This window comes from Botrytis cinerea, chromosome 12 (genome assembly GCF_000143535.2).
Source record: "Botrytis cinerea B05.10 chromosome 12, complete sequence".
NCBI classification, from domain to species: domain Eukaryota; kingdom Fungi; phylum Ascomycota; class Leotiomycetes; order Helotiales; family Sclerotiniaceae; genus Botrytis; species Botrytis cinerea.
This window is the reverse complement of record NC_037321.1, coordinates 40,831-58,073: the sequence shown is the minus strand read 5'-3', so window position 1 is coordinate 58,073 and position 17,243 is coordinate 40,831. Positions and strand designations below refer to the sequence as shown.

At 41.3% G+C, this 17,243-nt stretch overlaps 5 protein-coding genes across 5 annotated transcripts; 2 read left to right on the top strand and 3 right to left on the bottom strand.

Annotated features, from left to right (window-relative positions):
• The first annotated feature begins 1,475 nt into the window (after window positions 1-1,475).
• On the top strand, window positions 1,476-3,269 carry BCIN_12g00090 (hypothetical protein). Its single transcript, XM_001557958.2, has 5 exons — window positions 1,476-1,974; window positions 2,029-2,167; window positions 2,247-2,416; window positions 2,540-2,844; window positions 2,913-3,269. The coding sequence occupies exons 1-5, from the start codon at window positions 1,851-1,853 to the stop codon at window positions 3,018-3,020; spliced, it is 846 nt and encodes a 281-aa protein (XP_001558008.1). The 5' UTR covers window positions 1,476-1,850; the 3' UTR covers window positions 3,021-3,269.
• A 248-nt stretch (window positions 3,270-3,517) lies between these two features.
• On the bottom strand, window positions 3,518-4,186 carry BCIN_12g00080 (hypothetical protein). Its single transcript, XM_024696157.1, has 3 exons — window positions 3,955-4,186; window positions 3,788-3,884; window positions 3,518-3,735 (listed from the first exon to the last, which is right to left on the bottom strand). The coding sequence occupies exons 1-2, from the start codon at window positions 4,102-4,104 to the stop codon at window positions 3,789-3,791; spliced, it is 246 nt and encodes an 81-aa protein (XP_024551963.1). The 5' UTR covers window positions 4,105-4,186; the 3' UTR covers window positions 3,518-3,735; window position 3,788.
• Window positions 4,187-6,800: 2,614 nt separating this feature from the next.
• On the top strand, window positions 6,801-9,400 carry BCIN_12g00070 (hypothetical protein). The gene is made up of 8 exons (XM_024696156.1): window positions 6,801-7,189; window positions 7,266-7,621; window positions 7,674-7,849; window positions 7,911-8,114; window positions 8,166-8,309; window positions 8,361-8,600; window positions 8,674-8,857; window positions 8,921-9,400. Exons 1-8 carry the CDS (start codon window positions 6,870-6,872, stop codon window positions 9,100-9,102), a joined length of 1,806 nt encoding a protein of 601 aa, XP_024551962.1. The 5' UTR covers window positions 6,801-6,869; the 3' UTR covers window positions 9,103-9,400.
• A 259-nt stretch (window positions 9,401-9,659) lies between these two features.
• BCIN_12g00060 (hypothetical protein) lies at window positions 9,660-12,009 on the bottom strand. The gene is made up of 7 exons (XM_024696155.1): window positions 11,783-12,009; window positions 11,288-11,713; window positions 11,178-11,225; window positions 10,902-11,128; window positions 10,217-10,772; window positions 10,028-10,151; window positions 9,660-9,969 (listed from the first exon to the last, which is right to left on the bottom strand). Exons 1-7 carry the CDS (start codon window positions 11,972-11,974, stop codon window positions 9,740-9,742), a joined length of 1,803 nt encoding a protein of 600 aa, XP_024551961.1. The 5' UTR covers window positions 11,975-12,009; the 3' UTR covers window positions 9,660-9,739.
• A 414-nt stretch (window positions 12,010-12,423) lies between these two features.
• BCIN_12g00050 (hypothetical protein) lies at window positions 12,424-16,227 on the bottom strand. Its single transcript, XM_024696154.1, has 10 exons — window positions 15,921-16,227; window positions 15,771-15,870; window positions 15,549-15,723; window positions 15,471-15,490; window positions 14,947-15,421; window positions 14,573-14,892; window positions 14,445-14,508; window positions 14,198-14,397; window positions 13,916-14,142; window positions 12,424-13,865 (listed from the first exon to the last, which is right to left on the bottom strand). The coding sequence occupies exons 1-10, from the start codon at window positions 16,088-16,090 to the stop codon at window positions 13,853-13,855; spliced, it is 1,764 nt and encodes a 587-aa protein (XP_024551960.1). The 5' UTR covers window positions 16,091-16,227; the 3' UTR covers window positions 12,424-13,852.
• Between the last annotated feature and the right edge of the window lie 1,016 nt (window positions 16,228-17,243).

The following is a 17,243-nucleotide window of genomic DNA, read 5'->3' as shown; positions in this document are numbered from 1 at the left end:
ACGGCGCTCTTAGCCGAAAACCATGGTTGATATACATGCCAAATCCAGATGGACTAACTATTTCAAGGATTCAATGGCTCAGTATAATGACCGGAAGAGGACACAACATCTACTGAGCCTGAATGATCAATACGGCTACATCCAGATTTTTGATTAGTTTTCCACGAGTCTAAGTTGGAGACTGGGCTCTCGTTGATTCAGGCCTTTGAAGGAGCTACAGATTTCTGAGCAAGTGTTCGGATCATCACATAGTTTGTTAGCATATTAGGCACCGGTTCACAAGCAAACTATCCCCTCGTCTTTTCCGGCTATCCTGGATCAATTATCCTTTCCAAATCACCTTACGAACTGGACTGACTGAAGATATCAGTACGGCAATCTGACGATCATTCTCAGTCCATTCCTTTAAAAGCCAATCACAATAATTCACCCTTGCCACAAAGTGCTCTTGTGTCAAGATTTCACTAGTATGTGATGAAGCGACATGCCTTAGTGAAGCGGCACCACACATACTTCCACGCCAATAGTAGACAACTTGAGGAGGGCATTGAGACTTTTGAAGACGTAGCAAATTATTAGTCATAGTAACACAACTCGAGAGTTGACTACTCATTTAGTCAAACCAATATCATGGCCTGGCAACTCTGACTCAGGTCTTGAAGATGGACACAATTTTGAGTTTCGCGTGTTGTCTCGACCACGAGCGAGCATAGTGAGCGCCTTGAAATATTTGCGAAGACCTCCCAGTTAGACTATCTCCATATTTTGCTGCCCCCCCTCTCTCTTCTCTGAAATTGCCTCTCCGACAAGCTACTCTTGTATTCATTCTGCCTGGTATTTTGAAATGCCGTGTTACAGTTAATGCCAGGCAGGCGTGTTCGAGAATCAGTGCTTTATCGTTGTCCGAGGAAAGTCACATTCAAGATTCAACCTTGATACCTATTTGACTAACCTACGATATTTATCTATCTAAGACGTTTTTTCTACTTTCAGTTCAATCTCTTCATGACCGCGTGGAAAGGAAGAGCTCTTATGATGCTGCCATTTATTAGCCACATTGCATTGGATGAAGAGATTCTAGGCCGTGATGAAGGCGTCAATCCTGATTAAACATAAACCATTATGAATATCAGAATGGTTAAATGGTATGCTGCTTTTCAGGGTAAAGATTAGGCATGAGTGATACATTAATCGTACATCTGGTTTCTGTCGCGTTCTTGGCGACAGTGCATACCAATTTAAAAAAATTACCCCATAAACATCAGTTCTTTTAGGGCGTCAGTGAACCTTCTTATGCCAACTAGTTCTCTTCATCTGTTTCACAAGACAATTCGTTGAGTTATTTGGTATAAAAATATCCATAATCACAGTCGGCTTTACGGGCAATGGCAGAGTTCCATTTACCCGCCCAATTTATCCAAAGAGCCTGGATATTGCTATCAATTCTACCCGGGCAATACCATCCTTATATTATAGGGTCTAGTCTACTTTAACATGTAAGAATTGGTTGTTTAACTGCATTGCGGGGTGCATGATTGGCGCTGTACCTCAAAATCCTAATATCTTGTGACTATCAAACTTCAAAAAGGTTACCGTCGATGATTCTCACCTGCGGGGAACATGCAATAACACCTATATCCAATTTCTTTCGGACAAACGGACTGGTCTAAATATCACCCAATTCGTTCATTGATGAATGGAGTGATGCTTAGTGTTTACTGAGCAGATATGTCGCCTCCTTAGCTGATTCTTACAATGTATAAAGCAAGATAGTTCCCCCATCAAGTCCATGGCTCAACATCAACCATTCGAACCGTATAACCATCACAATATCGGTCTTCATAGTCATCATGGTATCATACAAAGCTTTTCTCATTACTCTTGCTGCTGTCACGAGAGTCTTAACATATCCAGCCAACTCAAGTTTTGAGCTCGTCGATCGAAGTGGGACACCTAGCTCTACTGGAACCAGTGGTTTGTATCCATATTCCCCCGAGTAGTTTTCTTTATGTTGACCTTCCTGATTAGGTGGATACTACTATTCCTTCTGGACAGATGGAGGTGCAGATGTTACTTATACAAATGGTGCTGGTGGCGAGTACAAACTTCAATGGTCAGGAAATGGCAATCTTGTTGGTGGAAAGGGCTGGAATCCTGGAAGTGCTAAGTTGGTTTAAAAGTTCTCTTGATCTTCTATCATGACTAAGATTATTGCATCTGCTAACATCTATCTTAATTACCTGTAGGGCTGTTACCTATAGTGGCACGTACAGTCCAAATGGCAACAGCTATCTTTCTCTCTATGGCTGGACAACATCACCTCTTATTGAATACTATGTTGTCGAGAACTTCGGTACATATGATCCAAGCACTGGAGCTACCTTGAAAGGTACCGTGGTTAGTGACGGAGCAACTTGTAAGTCAAACTTCTGTCACTTCTATATTCTCCCAAAATTTTACAGTATTGCCACCTTTGACTTGCGAAGGACAATTGCAGTCTCATACCTAACTACCCAGCGACTGATGGAATAATTTCCAGATAAGATCTACCAAACCCAACGCGTCAATCAACCATCTATCATTGGTACTGCTACCTTTTATCAATATTGGTCTGTTCGACAGACAAAGCGAACTGGTGGTACCGTAACGACCGGAAATCATTTTAATGCTTGGAAAGCACTAGGAATGAACATGGGTACATTCGATTACATGATAGTCGCAACAGAAGGTTACTTCTCTAGTGGATCATCTGATATAACTGTTGGAAGTTCAACGGGAGGTGGTGATAGTGGAAGTCCTACCTCGGCTCCCACTACTTCTCCTACAACATCACCAGGTGGCACCGTAAGTTATGTTTTTATTGGAATTTCTAGATTGTCATAGAAAAATTACTGATTCAAGACGTAATTTAGTGCGGTGCTCTATACAGCCAATGTGGTGGAACTGGATTTACGGGTTCTCAATGCTGTGCATCCGGGACTTGCAAGTATGCAAATTCTTACTATTCTCAATGCTTGTGAGATATGGCCTTCCCGTGGTTCAAGCTCAGAATACTCAGTGGAGGATTTAGAGAAGATTCTCGCAGCCCTTACTGTTCTGTCTAGAAATTGGTTGGCCTGTATTGGCGTGGAATAGTAACGAAAAATTTGCGGAGCTATTTGTTCATTTTGTTGTGCCTGCCTAAGAAGCAATAAATATCGAAATTATCTTCCAGAAATATTCAATTTCTTTCCTGCCCCCTAATAAAGAAAAAGCAGCAAAGCTTACCATTGCGCTCTGTATGACAAGTTAGACAATCATCACCGTTCGCTTTTTGAATTACCCTGAGCTTTATGTTCAATGCTACCAAGATGACCTCACTAGCGGTCTTTTGCAAATCTTCTCATTTGTATCAATATCTAGTCCCGAAATATTCATGTTTTCTATTTTTCAATTGCATTAAAGTACTCGTACGTCATCATCAGGTCTCACTCAACAGTCACATACCATGGTTAATTGAGCAATTTGTAGTAGCAAGTGAGATAGGAAGTTAGTCAGCATTCATCTAGGAGCTGCCCAAAATCAATTAATTCAAATTCGCCAAATAAACCATTTCGTTGGTAGTCCTATTTTACTTGTGCCATCCCGAACGAAATCCACCTTCAATCTGAGAATAAAAAATAAAACTCCGTCTTCGCCCTCCGCCGAATTCATTTCCAATCATCAAAACATTGATGATTTACTGCCAACAGAAAACTGCAAAGCAATTAGCGAATTTTACACAATTCTCAAAAGTACGTAATCTTACATTAGAAGCAATATGGGATTCCTGAAATGTAGTTGCAGTAATGGGGACATGGACCACTACCAATCTGCACAATCTGCCCGCTTATAGCACATTGTGACTGCATTTTGTCAGCATTCAATGATCCATCAAGGAAAGGCAGATTCTTTGTATAATTGAATAAAACTTACAATACCATTTCCTGGAAATCCGTTTACACGAGGTCCCGAACAGACATATTGACCAAAGGGAATACTACCTCCATTGAAGGGGCACCTTCTAACTTGCGCAGTGGCACTGCCGGCGAGAAAGGCCAGAACAACTGGGACGTAAAATTGCATTTTGGATTTTGGTTTGAGCTTGTAATGGATGGTTTTTGATATGAATTGTGTGAGTGAGGTCAAGGATGGTGTGATTGATGGCTAGACAGAACGGAAAGCTCGCAAAATATATAGGGGAAGGGAAGCTGGTTTGCTATCCCTTAACTCATGAAATTAAGACATTATTCTCTCGTCTTCTGAGCTTTTTCCATTCTTTGTATTTTGCTCACGAGAGTATCACATTCTTTTCTCCCTTTTTTGAAATCACGGTGGCTATGGACCTCGTATTGAGAAAGTGTTATTTTTTTGCGCTCAAAGCTCAATTTAGAGTTGATCTCACTTGAAATATAGTTACTGATGAACCACAGGAATGCTTTCGTCAGGGTCATGAGTACCATATACGACTGATGATGGGTTATGTTGATGTGTTTCAACGTAATCACTTACTACTTACAGAAGTACAACGTTGATCTCGATGAAGTCATCTCGAACAAGCCAAGGAAGGTATTACAAGATTGAAACTTATCTCCGGCTTGGCGTAGAAACGATCTCTCTTCATTTGTCATTGAAGGTTTTAGAGACGTTGGTGCATTCCTAATGCCAACCCCCAGATCCAAGGAATGATTGACTCTTTTACCACACATGTAAGGACTACACAATTGAGCCAGTGATCATCAACTCAGGGAATGTGTATAAAAGATCAGCCCTCCTTTCTCGTATTAACTCACAAAATTGATTTGCGCTGCCCCAAAAAGTATTGTGAATGTGGGATTGCAAGTAAATATTTTTACATGCATCTAAATGAATCAAGACTAGACATATCTCAGTAAAACTGAGGACCAATGTAGCTTTCAATATCTAATTGAGATTTTATTTTGTCCTTTTCATTTTTATACTGGCCTGACTCTGTCAATTCAAACCGCTAAGAGAAAGAAAGTATAATAATGCAGCTATTGTAGTGATCTAGCCAGCAGTGAAATTAGACAAGTAAGCTTTCCCATCATGAGTGTGCACGCTATTAGGGAGTCGGGTTGAGGAAGGGTGAAGGGGGTGAAGGAATACCACGGTAGGAATGCTTGTATCCGTTACTGGTTCTCTCTCCGCAGAAACCGTATGTCGAATGAGATTGAAAAACAAAATCTCAGTAGAGGTGTGTAACACATGTAAATCGAGTGATCTTTTTTCTTAATAGCCGACTACTCTGAGCTTGCGTGTTTTTATGTTGTGGTATGCGGAAGGAGAGATACTTTTTAATGGTGCAAAGAGGAGAGAAAGCATTTATATCAGGCTCAATAGGGCAGACTAAAATATCTTAAAGGATTTCATATTGAATCTGTGATCATTAACTTCATCAAAAACCGCGTCCTCGAAAAAGACGTCATTCAATTAAGCCTGTAAAATCTGATTTTTTTCTGGTGGTCTGGAATTTCTGTAAATTCTCAATCAAGTAATGCTTGTAGGCAATGAAGTAGCCTGACAAATTTAACTACAGGCTTTCTTGTAATTTGAGGGCAAGACTTTCATTTTCGTGCTTCATCGAAGTAACCTCACGGGGAATTGTATCAGCAATTTGATTATTATTCATAATATGGACTAAAGGAAGCAAGATACCACTTTCGAAAAATTCTAATGGTTTTGTTTTATTGCTACCTCTGTTCTCTTCCTCACTTTTCTGTGGCGCATTGCTTTTCTTTCCGTACCTTTTGTTCACCTCCTTTTCCTCGATTTTTCCTATTTATTCTTACCATTTGTCCAGCACCACGTTATCCCCTTTCTCGAAAATATTCACCCTTACTCCCATATCGCATATCGTACTCTAATTCAAGTCATTATTTCATTACCAATTTCTTTCCAATCAGGTTAAGTCAGCTGATTAAGTACGTATTTCGATATTGAGCGGACTACATCAGAAACTTCATCCAAAATATTAACATGCTCGCTTAAAGAGTTGGAATCTAAAGTATTATTTCGCTAGGCATGGTTTTCTTGGTCGGAAATTGGAGATCTATCAAATTGATTTGGCTCTAGACAAAAGTGAACATATGTTCCGCTCCCTTATGTGAGTTCAGTTGGGTTATGCCCTCCCTAACAATCCCTCATATTATGGTTCGTATGAAACGCCACTTGACGGCATTACCAAGATGACATGAACCAGTATTCAGTGTATAGAGCCCCGAGAGTAGGGCTCTTGTACTTTGGTAGTGAATCTCACAAGTAATCAAAGTTCTTATTTACAGCAAATCGTCACTCAGAGTGCGAGCGAATTGCTGCGCTTTTCAAAATGGGGCGATTGCGTATAGGTTTATTAGTGGTAACGTAAATTGGAGCCTATGAAAATATTTTATGGGGTTGGTGTTTTCCTGGCCAGCCTGAGTTCAAGAACACCAAAGTAAGCGAGTATGTCATTCTGCCCAAGCAGAAAAATGACGTTCTAACGTAGTTTTCAGACTTGCATCCGCCACCATGCATCGGAACTAATGATTTTCGAAACGTCAAATTTGGTACAATCAATTGTAATCCATGGTTATCCAGCACAGATTAATAAGTTGTAACTCGTAGCATAGAATAGATAGTACGAGGGTGGATGATGTATTTGGTTTAGGTGGTGAAGAGCCCGTCAAGATATTAGCGGCTTGGCATTCACACATTCCCCCTAATACCTCAAGGATAGGATTCTCTTTTCACTTATAAAGTATCATTCATCACTCCCACTTCTAGTCCTCTCTTCCCATGTTATTGAAAATTGCTTTACACTCTCCAATTGTGTTTACTGGAACTCTTCAAAAATGCGGAGATCTAATGTTACATCGGTCGACGGCCTTTCGAGTAGCGGTCCAGATCACTCGGCAGACAACATAGTAACAGCAGAGCTACCCACCGAAGAAAAGATGTCCTTCAGGCCACAGCAACAAAACTCAAATTCATCCCAATATACTGACAACTACAAATTCGATGGTTTAACGGGATGGAGACGGTTCCGAATCTTGCGTCCTGGTCTAGGAATGTATTATGATATTCGCCGTCGACTGCCATATTATCGGAGCGATATTTCAGATGCTGTAACTTACCGCACTGTTGCGAGTACTGTGCGAATGTACTTTGTAAAGTTCGAGCCCCCAAGACATTGCTGATCAAAAAGAACCCCCCTTTTTTAAAAATCCATACTGATAATGTGTAAAAAGCCTTCTACCTGCCTTAGCCTACACGTTGGATATGAGCCGTCGAACTGGTGGTTTCTACGGAATCAACGAATCACTTTTTTCATCCGCTCTCGCGGCAATGGTGTTCAGTACTATTGCCGCACAGCCTTTGACGATCGTTGGCATCACCGGTTTGATCTCGTTGTTCAATTACACCATATACGACATCATCAAGATGTATGATGTCTCTGTATATCCCCAATTTATGGCTTGGACCGCCATTTGGGCCGCAATCTGGCATTGGTTAGTTGCCATCTGGAATCTTTGTGATTACATGCGTTATGTTACCGACTTCTCTAGCGAAGCCTTTGGCATGTATGTTGGTATTATCTACATGAGTGAGTTCCTCTATACTTGAAATTCTAAAACTTAGTACTTAGTGTAATGCAGTTAAGGGAGTTGAGGAGCTTGTCAGCTTGTTCAATTCATACGGAAGTGTGGATGGGTATCTAAGCTGCATTATTGCAATCCTCTATTTTGGCACCGTTTATACCTTAGAGAAGCTTGGTCGTGGAACGCTGGCAAAGCCATGGGCTCGAGGAATACTTGCTGACTATGCATATCCTGTGAGTTTCAACAAAAATGTTGCCTGCAAAGATTCGAGTCTTTTTCTGACAATCTTTCCAGATTGCTACTATCTTCTGGGTTGGATTTTCCCACATTCCAGGAACAATCAAAAGAGCAAATATCAGTGTCCTACCCGTTAGTCGCTCCTTCTATCCAACGCAGCCTCGAAATTGGCTTATAGATTTCTGGAATCTTGATGTGAAATGGATATTTGCCGCTATGCCATTTGGGTTCCTGGTTATGCTTCTATTCTATTACGATCATGTTTGTATTTGTTCCTCGGGTCTTGGTTCACAGAGTTGATTTTTTTAATAGAATGTTAGTAGTTTGACTGCACAAGCAAAGCAATTTCCTCTTAAGAAGCCAGGCGGCTTTCACTGGGACTTTTTCCTGCTCGGCTGCACGACATTTATTGCAGGAATTCTAGGCATACCGCTTCCAAATGGCCTCGTGCCACAAGTAAGTTCAATTTCGACCTCTCAAGACATTAACTTCTGACATTGTTCGCAGGCACCTGTACACACAGAATCACTTACAGCCTACAAAACTGAAGTGAAGATTGTTGCCACGGAAGAAGGCTCGGATAACGAAATCCGTCACCCAATCGTCAGAGCCGCAAGTGTAGTTGAGCAGCGCGTTTCACATTTTTTGATGGGTCTTGGCATAATTGGTACCATGACCGGACCCCTCCTAATCGTGCTGCATACGATACCACGAGCACTATCTAGCGGAGTATTCTTTGTCGTCGGTGTAAGATGCATCCCTCTCTTAACAAAAGGTCCTTCCTATTTCAAGATATCTAACCACGATTCAATACAAATAGTGGGGTTCGATTGAGACCAACGGCATAACGCAGAAGCTACTGTTTCTCTTCAGTGAACGCCGCTTCATTGAGAAAGGAGAGCCTCTCCTTCGGGTCAAAAGGAGCAAAATTTGGCTCTATTTAATGTGTCAAATTGTCGGTGTAGCTGCCCCAGTAGCAATCTCGCTGACTATTGCTGCAATCGGTACATTTCCGTCACCTGACTTCTAACAAACTCAAAACCACTAACAACAATCTTTTTATATAGGTTTTCCAATTTTAGTCTGCATTCTTATCCCCTTCCGATGGGCTATTATGCCACGATTTTTTACTGTCGCAGAGCTCGAGGTTATGGATGATCTGACAGCTAATAACAAAGTCGTTCTTGCAAGTTTAGGCGGTGCACCGAAACTTCACAAGGAATCAACGCCGGAAGAGTATAGATTATAAGGAAAATTTAGAGATAGAATGAGCGGGATATCAAGACGGAAGTAGGAGAGCTATCATTGTTAGGTTATAAATGATGCAGAGAAGTGTGTGAGAGGTAGGGAACTTGAGAGGTTGGAGAGTGAAAGGATCTGAACAATTTCTTTCCATTTTGTATGAGATCTGGAATGAGATTAGGATAAGATGAAATTTGCTTTCGGACGGAATTTTTCAAGAAGATTAAATTCTTGTAGTTTTTCATTATGATCTTTTTTCAAAATGAAATAAAAAGAAAACTTCATGTGGCGAAATAGTTTAAACATTCTGATTCAATCTTAGAACTTGAGAATAAGAAAGAGAAGAAAGTCCTCAATATTTTGTGTACTGTTGGAAAGATATGGCACGTGCACCTTATGTGCATATATAATATCTTCCGTTTCAGGCTTTAGATTTAGATTACTATAGCAATTCTACATAGTCAAATAATACAAGCATTCCACTAGCCTACTTCCTTAATTGTGAACATGTACGAATATTCGAAAGGGCACCTATGGATGAAAGCAACATGTGGTCAATTAGGTTAAAAAAATCATGATTCATTCTAATTTGACCTCTGGTGATACAAGATCTTTACATATTAATGAAGAGTAAAGTAACCGAATTAAGTGGCAGATGAACGTGCTCGCCCTCTCACGTACCGGCAACACAGTTCTCCGCACAAACAATCTTTGTCGAGGCCCTTCCAATATTCATGTGAGTAATCTACCGTAATCTCCTTTCCGGCTTCAATTCCTTTAGAGACCAAGACAATACGTTCAGTTCCCAGCCAGTGAAATTTCTGGAATTGACTATTCGGTGCGCAGGAATGGTTAACAAAGCGCGTGTGGTTACCTATTGAAACAAATCTGTTAGACATACACGAGACGGATCGAGGCAAAGATGAACGGACCCATTCGTCCTTGGTATATTTGGTATTGATTTTTGGTGCTTTTACTTTGCATTACATCTTTACCTTCCATTCCCTTGGTAATCAGTCCTACAAACTCGCCAATTGCTGAACCGCGAGCAAAGCCCTATAGCACATATATTGTTAGCGGGACTTTCAATAAGGTGAGATTATGCGGGTCGCATAACTTACGCAGCGTGCAATAATGCCGTTGTTCATTCCTAGTGGAGTACGAAAAACCTGTACAGGAGGCACTGTTTTGCAGCACCCGTACACCTCTGGAAAGCAGCGACATTTATTGATAGAGGTGTCATTCGATTGCAAGTATCCGCAATCGTGGCAGCATGCAGTACTAGCAACTTCCACGGTACGAGGGTCTTCAACACCCCAAGCAGCTTCATCCGTTATTGACTCCTCAACGTGAGAGAACTCGAAATCTGGGTCCCACTCTGTGTAGGTGGATTTGAGCGTAACAGGTTTTGCTGCATCGCAGACAACCCAGTCGTGTGGATGCCCAGTATATGCTAATTGAGATTCTATTCCTATGAATTTCAGGAGTTTGCGCCATTCGGGGTGGATCGTATCGGCTGCTACCTCTAAGCTAGATTGAAGTCGTTCGAGTCTAGTTACGAGATTTTTTTCGAAGCCTACACGATACTTGCAGAATCTGTAAATTCCAGAGCCAGCAAAGGCCAGGCAGGCCCAGCCGCCTGCATCCTTAATTTCTTTGTATCCTCGCCAGATAGCTCTTTCATTTGTCAGTTATTGCTTTAGACCATCGAATTTCATGATGATTCTATCGCTGAAAAGTGAGGATTATACAGACAATGTAATCATCGATCATGAATTGATAAATTCAGACATGAGGGTAACTTACAGTCTGTTTCTTAGCTCCTTTTCTGACCATTTAAGAACTGTGCAGGCCTCCCGGAGAGCGAGCATCTTGGTTTCTGTGTTGGAAAGAAATGGATTTTGGATTCCAATTTCTTTGACTCGATGGTCAAAGCAGTCGACCCAGTGAGCTTGAATGATCGTTTCTAAGGAGCGATAACGGCGTGCTATTGTTGTGATTTTTAGACAGAGCGAGTTGATGGCTCGAAACATCTATTGGGATGTTAGGAGGCTGAACTTGATATTAAATTCCCAGACTAACCTCGAAATTGGATCCACCGCTCGCGATCATTGGTACACAGTTACTATCCTTTTAAGAATCATCAGTCCAGGCTTCAAACATATTTATTGAGACTTTTAGGGTGATAGTACCAGGGAAATGGGTGCAAGCTCGACGTTACTATATATTTGTTTCCATACTCCAGCAACGAACTTCTCAATTGAGGATGGCTGCAGTTGATGAATGCCATGGCCATTCTTCTTTTTTCTTTGAGGAAACACTCGGAATTCTGTCTGCAACTGTCGCGCAGCCGAGCTGCCTACTTGGGAAGATGAGCTAGAGTCATCTGGCATCTCATCGTAGCTGCCTCTTTTAATTGTTAGTCCTCCAATAGTCTTTCGTTTTTTCTCTAGGGGGTGAGTTTGGTGAATGTTGGAAAGTTCTGGCCCATTATGAGTTGATCCAAGCCCCTCCACGATCGAATTATTAGGCAAGAGAGAAGGGTCTGTAGCCACAGGTGTTGTGCTTTGTTGATTAAAGGACCCATGGATCTCGGCTTGATCTAAAGAAATTGAGCCCTAAGTCTCATTTTAGAAAGATTACTAATGTATCAATTGAATGAGTCTGAACAAGATAATCTGTCTTACTAAATAAATTGGCTGGGACTTGTATCCTCCAATCTCACCCTGTGGCACAGATGGATCGATGCAGATCTCAGCATGTATCTTCAGACAAGGGGAAGATTGAGGTGGCAACGAAGCTAATGAAGCGTTCAATTCGACAGTAAAGTCGTGGCGTAGGATAGTGACCAGGTCCTGGATTGCTTTAGAGGGTAGCATGGTCGTAATTTGGGGTCATGAAAAGAAACCCTAACGATTAATAATTGTATGTGAATCCAAGAATAACTCTGCCCAGGCAGAGTTGGAAAAGAGGGTTGACATATGATCACGTGACCACTGTGATACTCGGACTCATTGACATCACACCTAGATATTCGCTTGGCTACTTTTATTAATCTGGTTCTAAAATTTCTTATAAAAGAACTATGTTTAATAATATCAAAATCATTGATCTAGTCTGTGAGTTCTAATAAATTTCAGTGTTATTTCGATAAGTAGCTAGTAATAGTATTAGTATCGCCGATGGTGTTTTCCAAAGCCCCTCGGTTCGAGATGTGATTCTCAGGGATATTTTTATTTTTGTGAATGTTTATCAAAGATTGAAAATCACTATGTTTTCCAAATAATTTGTACTTCACAATATAGAAGGAGATAGTTTCCTATAAAGATGGAAGGCAAGGGGTAAATCTCTAAATGAATACGTAAAACTTCAAATGAAGTGAAATGAATCTCAAGTATGATTCCGATTGAGTTAGAAAACTAGAAGAGATGTCTGCTTTTAGTCTGAATGATTTGAAATGAATGTTAGATTTAAATCATCTATATCAAACACACCTACGGAGTTCGTAGGGTGTAATCAATACCTCGCCCACCAGACCTGCTTCAACCTCAGTTCTTGCAAAAGTCAGGCTGCTAATCTCGGGTCCAGTCCCACTCGTTTTAAGTCTTTCCAAGTATGGACGAAGGCCATTTATCAACGTTGTTGAAATAGTAGCATTGATTGTATTTTTTCCCTTTACCAGATAAGAGGAAATATCCGCCTGTGCGTGTGTAACATCTAGTGGTGGCAGTTGAATACCGTTCACACTCACACGCAGAGTATGTACAACGCGTCCAAAGTCAATGAACGCACCCACACGAGTGTCAGACCATGTAAATTCGTTGCTGTAATATCCTACGCCAGAAGTGTTTTGTAGGCCAGGAATGAGAGGCCAGGAGAGAAGAGACGGAAGCTTGTAGGTGGTGTTGAATTTCGAGGAAGTAGCCGAAGCGTCGTCGAAGTTACTGGGGGGGCCCCATTTCTCAGCCACAAGGGTCCAGTCACATAGAGCGAATGGCTTAGCCACTCCCTTGGATGAGACGTTGAATTTTTTGCCGTTAGAATTTTCAATTACGAGATCGCTGCTTGAGAAAGGCACTTTGGCGATAAGGTTGTCAGATTCGTCGTACACGTATTCGAGCGATGGGGATGGCCCGGATTTTACATAGAGAGGTCGTTTTAATCTATCTTCAGCGCGCAGAAAACCGACAATGATAGATTGATGTGCTGCGAGAGTGAGTGCAATGGTCGTGGAATGATTTCCCAAATTGTATTCAGTGACAGGCCTTTGATCACCCTTCCATGCATCAAAGAAATATGGTACATTAGTAGTTGCAAACTCGACCTTACCTGTTGAGGTAGAGTTGCCGTCATTGTAGATATAAACGTACACTTCTTGACCCTTGTTGACTTCGCGCCAGTACGTGTACCATGGTTGGTCCACAGTCACTTTCGTGAGGGGCTGAATACCAAGGGAGGAAATTACAGAAGCCAGCGGTCCACCTGCAACCAAGTGAACGTTTGATAGAGATGCCAGCGATTTCAATTTCTGTTGTGCATCTGATAGACCCTTAGAAGATGCAATTTGGTTCGGTATGCCGCCAGAAATTATAATGGGCAAGCCTTGTGCTGCGTATTTTGCAAGATTGTCGACACCATCTGTTGTAAGAAACTCGGTTGAACGCACAATCAATAGCTTGTATGCTGGACCATCAGGTGCGAGAACACCATCTCGAACTATTGCCTGTGGAAGCTTGAAGTTACCTGGAGAAAGGTATTCATAACCGTATCCTGCAAGAATAAGCTTGTGTCTATTTTAAATGAACAGGAAATCTGGATACCCATCAGTATTGACAAGATCATTGTAATTATATACAGGGGTGATGAATTCCCCTTCACGACTCTTCTTACTCCAGAATACCACGTCCCTTTTTGGAACCCCACTTTGGAGAATGTAGTTGTTTCTGGAAATATAATTAAGAACATCGGAATATCCATTAGTCCAACCAGGCTGGTGGCGCGAGTGTTGATCTGAAAACAAGTAGCCAAATGGTGTAAAGCCTGGCCACTGTGAGAAATATTGTTATTAATTATATTGACAAGAGGGCCACTCTAAGACGAACAGTTGTGTTTGGGTACTGATATGAGTATGTTGCTCCATGTATCACCATTTGGTTATTTCCAGCGCTGTAAGCTTGCTTGACCAAGGTCAATAAATCTGGAAGTTGCTGCTGGTAAGCTGATCGAGATATCGCACCCATTTCGTTGGAAATAACATTTTTGCCTGCTAGATTTGCAGGCCCAACGAACTGCCTATAGTTATCTGCGTAAAAAATTAGCCAGAATATGTTTCTTGTTGTTTTAACTTACCAATGGAAGAAGCGAAGCCAAGTGACTCGTCTTCGGGTGTGCTCACGACTGGAACGACTTCAAGCTAGATGTAATATCAATAATTAATTAGAAACATAGTGCAGTGAAAGGCAAAGTTTAGAACTTACCATATCCACAGGGAGGTTATACCCCGTCTGCGCTGAGAATTCCAGTCCTAGATATCGCCTCGACCAATTAACAAGGTGTTCATAATAAAGTGAAAGCAATGTCGTCATTGTGGCTCTATAGTCGAACAAATAGCCTTGACCACGATCTAAAGCATCCGTGTACACTCTGTCTGGATACTCTGTTGAGAAACCGAGGCCATTATCAGTTGCTAGAAGCATTGCATATTTTCCTATGTCGTATCCGTGCATTTCTTTGAATGTGCTGGCCAGATCCGGAGTCCAATAGAGACTACTTTTGATCTCTACACTATCCTCCCAAACTAACATATTAAGATCAGGATAAAGTTGATTAAGGATGGATTTATTGAACGTACTATACTTTCCCACCTGCTGAAAAAGTTCCTTTACACCGTTTATCAGGACATACTTCTCAAGAAAGTCTGTCGTTACCTTAGCTCCACGCGTAGAAAAATGATCGACGGCGAATGATCCATTTTGAAGAAAGTTTTGCGGACTAGAGCCAGGTATTGCTGCCCGGTCTGAAGAAAGCTTGAAATAAGATGCCCATAGAAAGTATCCTTTCGCAGTTTGATGTTGCGGAAATTCAAGGGAAATGGTACCATCGGGACGCACTCTGCTGGTCACGTCGTTTAGGCTGTCTGCAGAAATATTCCAAACGGTCCAGTTTATGAATCCATTGGGAATCAAGCCTACCACTAAATTGGGTGTGCTGTAGTTTTCTGAATGAAGAATAGCAGCGGTCGTGACCGACAGCAGTGTCCCATTGCCGTAGCCCGGGACCTTACCTTTGTAAGTATCACCTGCAGACACCTTGATGTTGTGCGATATCTGCCACGCTTTAGTATTTTACCAAGGATTAGCAGGCAATCTGACATACAAGATCGTATGCAAGCCCGGCTTTCAACAAACAGTATCAGCAAGCAATTAAAGACACTCGAGCATAGTATTGACTAACGGTTGTCCCATTCTGCTGGTACTCCTTGTCCGGATTCTGGTCCCAGCGCGAGATCGATGACCAAGTCATTGTCTTTCGTTGCTTGAGCAGCGGTATTCAGAATCTTGTTGTAAGCTGGCGTGCCGAAACCATAAGTGCTCCAATCACTTGCCGGTTCTCCAATTTGCCCACCATACTGTCTGAAGTTAGTGGCAAGGTTCGCGGTGTTGCGGTTTGGCTCACCATGAAATAATTGCACATTTCAATACCCCCAGCTCCGATGGAACCAATGTCCTTGATGTCAGCAGCGATGCCAGCGGGGTCTACGCTTGCATCCGGAAGCCTATGTGTTGTGAGCTTCTCTTTCACATCTCATCAGTGATTGCAGCATACCAGTATCTGAACTTCGGTCTAACATCTTTAGCAGGATTTTGAAATGTGCCTCTGTTATTTTTATAGTAGTTATGTTCATCAGTAGCGGGATGTGCAGCGGTTGTCCTTAGAGTGACGAGGCATATAAGGAGAAACTTAAATGAAGAGAACATAGTCAATTGAAGGAACATTAAGGCAATGTTTCTTTGTGTCAACAGAGTTTTGTAGGGAAGGCTCACTTAGAACTTTGAAATACAAAACTTCAGAAATGTAGGTATTTTGCAAAAAGCCCCCATCTGCCATATTTCAACAAGACTGCAGTTATCTCATATAACAAGTGGAGATTGGGAAACCAAAGTTCCTTGAAAAAGACTCGAAATTATTCTATGATAATCCAATCATGCCCTTGCATGACGTGGCATCTGAAGTCTCTCAGGCTTGCTTTTTTTTTGACTCGACTGTAATGGGTATCGCTTGGAGAATAGAAAGTCGCATTTTCGACCTCGTACTCGGAGTTTCGTACTCGGACTCAATACGAGTGAGCACGAACGCCAATTCGCCCGCCACCACGCTCACAACCCGCGTATTCTGCTATCTGCCACCAATTTACCCAAGCAAACAACCTCTCAGGATTTTCCGGCTTAATCCGTCTACTCCCTGATTTTCCTGTATTTGATAGCCCTATAGTCCACAGGACAATAGATCGTAAGTATCTGGTTCCCTGCTACGATAGTCTGATTTGGAGTACCAAACCTGTCCCCAAGCAGTGGGCAATCACAAATGCATTGAAGCAAGCTGTCTTGATCTGCTTAACCCCACTTTATCATATTTGATCTGTCATTGCGGTAGCCCCGCTTATGTATCTGGTACCTGTCACGTCGATCTACCACTTCTTGTCTATTTGATTCGTGCCAATACAAATGTTTGGTTCAACGACATCATTCACACCTTTGCATAAGTTCTCATTCTATTTTCATTGGATCGTCATTATAGAAGGTTAAATCATATATTATAATAAACTCGCCGTTGGGGAAAAAGAATTTTTCAGACTGTGGGTTCATAGAAGCTTTTTTATTTATTTAAGATAACGTAGTTTAACACCGAGTGGCCTATATCACTGAATGACTTATTTCAAAATATACTAAAATTAAGCCTTTTTCAATATTCTAATTTTAATAATTAATTATTATTTTCAAAAAAGAGAAGAATATTAAATAATAATAAAAATTCAGTTTTTTAGAAATCTAGTTTTTATATAAATATTTCTATTGTATTATAAAAAAAGTGGAAATTGTTACGATTTTCGTTACAAAAAATTAATTCCTTTGATAACTACTTTGATAA

What these genes read in the sequence shown, in the direction of transcription:
- BCIN_12g00060 (XM_024696155.1), bottom strand. Translation starts at nt 11,974, where the DNA reads ATGCTACCCTCTAAAGCAATCCAGGACCTGGTCACTATCCTACGCCAC. An exon ending in AGTCCCAGCCAATTTATTTA is followed by an intron (nt 11,714 to 11,782) that starts GTAAGACAGATT and finishes AATGAGACTTAG; the next exon opens with GGCTCAATTTCTTTAGATCA. An exon ending in GCGGTGGATCCAATTTCGAG is followed by an intron (nt 11,129 to 11,177) that starts GTTAGTCTGGGA and finishes ACATCCCAATAG; the next exon opens with ATGTTTCGAGCCATCAACTC.
- BCIN_12g00080 (XM_024696157.1), bottom strand. Translation starts at nt 4,104, where the DNA reads ATGCAATTTTACGTCCCAGTTGTTCTGGCCTTTCTCGCCGGCAGTGCC. An exon ending in GATTTCCAGGAAATGGTATT is followed by an intron (nt 3,885 to 3,954) that starts GTAAGTTTTATT and finishes GACAAAATGCAG; the next exon opens with TCACAATGTGCTATAAGCGG.
- BCIN_12g00070 (XM_024696156.1), top strand. Translation starts at nt 6,870, where the DNA reads ATGCGGAGATCTAATGTTACATCGGTCGACGGCCTTTCGAGTAGCGGT. An exon ending in GTGCGAATGTACTTTGTAAA is followed by an intron (nt 7,190 to 7,265) that starts GTTCGAGCCCCC and finishes ATGTGTAAAAAG; the next exon opens with CCTTCTACCTGCCTTAGCCT. An exon ending in TTGCTGACTATGCATATCCT is followed by an intron (nt 7,850 to 7,910) that starts GTGAGTTTCAAC and finishes CAATCTTTCCAG; the next exon opens with ATTGCTACTATCTTCTGGGT.
- BCIN_12g00050 (XM_024696154.1), bottom strand. Translation starts at nt 16,090, where the DNA reads ATGTTCCTTCAATTGACTATGTTCTCTTCATTTAAGTTTCTCCTTATA. An exon ending in ACCAGCAGAATGGGACAACC is followed by an intron (nt 15,491 to 15,548) that starts GTTAGTCAATAC and finishes GTTTGTTGAAAG; the next exon opens with CCGGGCTTGCATACGATCTT. An exon ending in TGGCTTCGCTTCTTCCATTG is followed by an intron (nt 14,398 to 14,444) that starts GTAAGTTAAAAC and finishes TTTTTTACGCAG; the next exon opens with ATAACTATAGGCAGTTCGTT.
- BCIN_12g00090 (XM_001557958.2), top strand. Translation starts at nt 1,851, where the DNA reads ATGGTATCATACAAAGCTTTTCTCATTACTCTTGCTGCTGTCACGAGA. An exon ending in TAGCTCTACTGGAACCAGTG is followed by an intron (nt 1,975 to 2,028) that starts GTTTGTATCCAT and finishes CTTCCTGATTAG; the next exon opens with GTGGATACTACTATTCCTTC. An exon ending in CAACATCACCAGGTGGCACC is followed by an intron (nt 2,845 to 2,912) that starts GTAAGTTATGTT and finishes GACGTAATTTAG; the next exon opens with TGCGGTGCTCTATACAGCCA.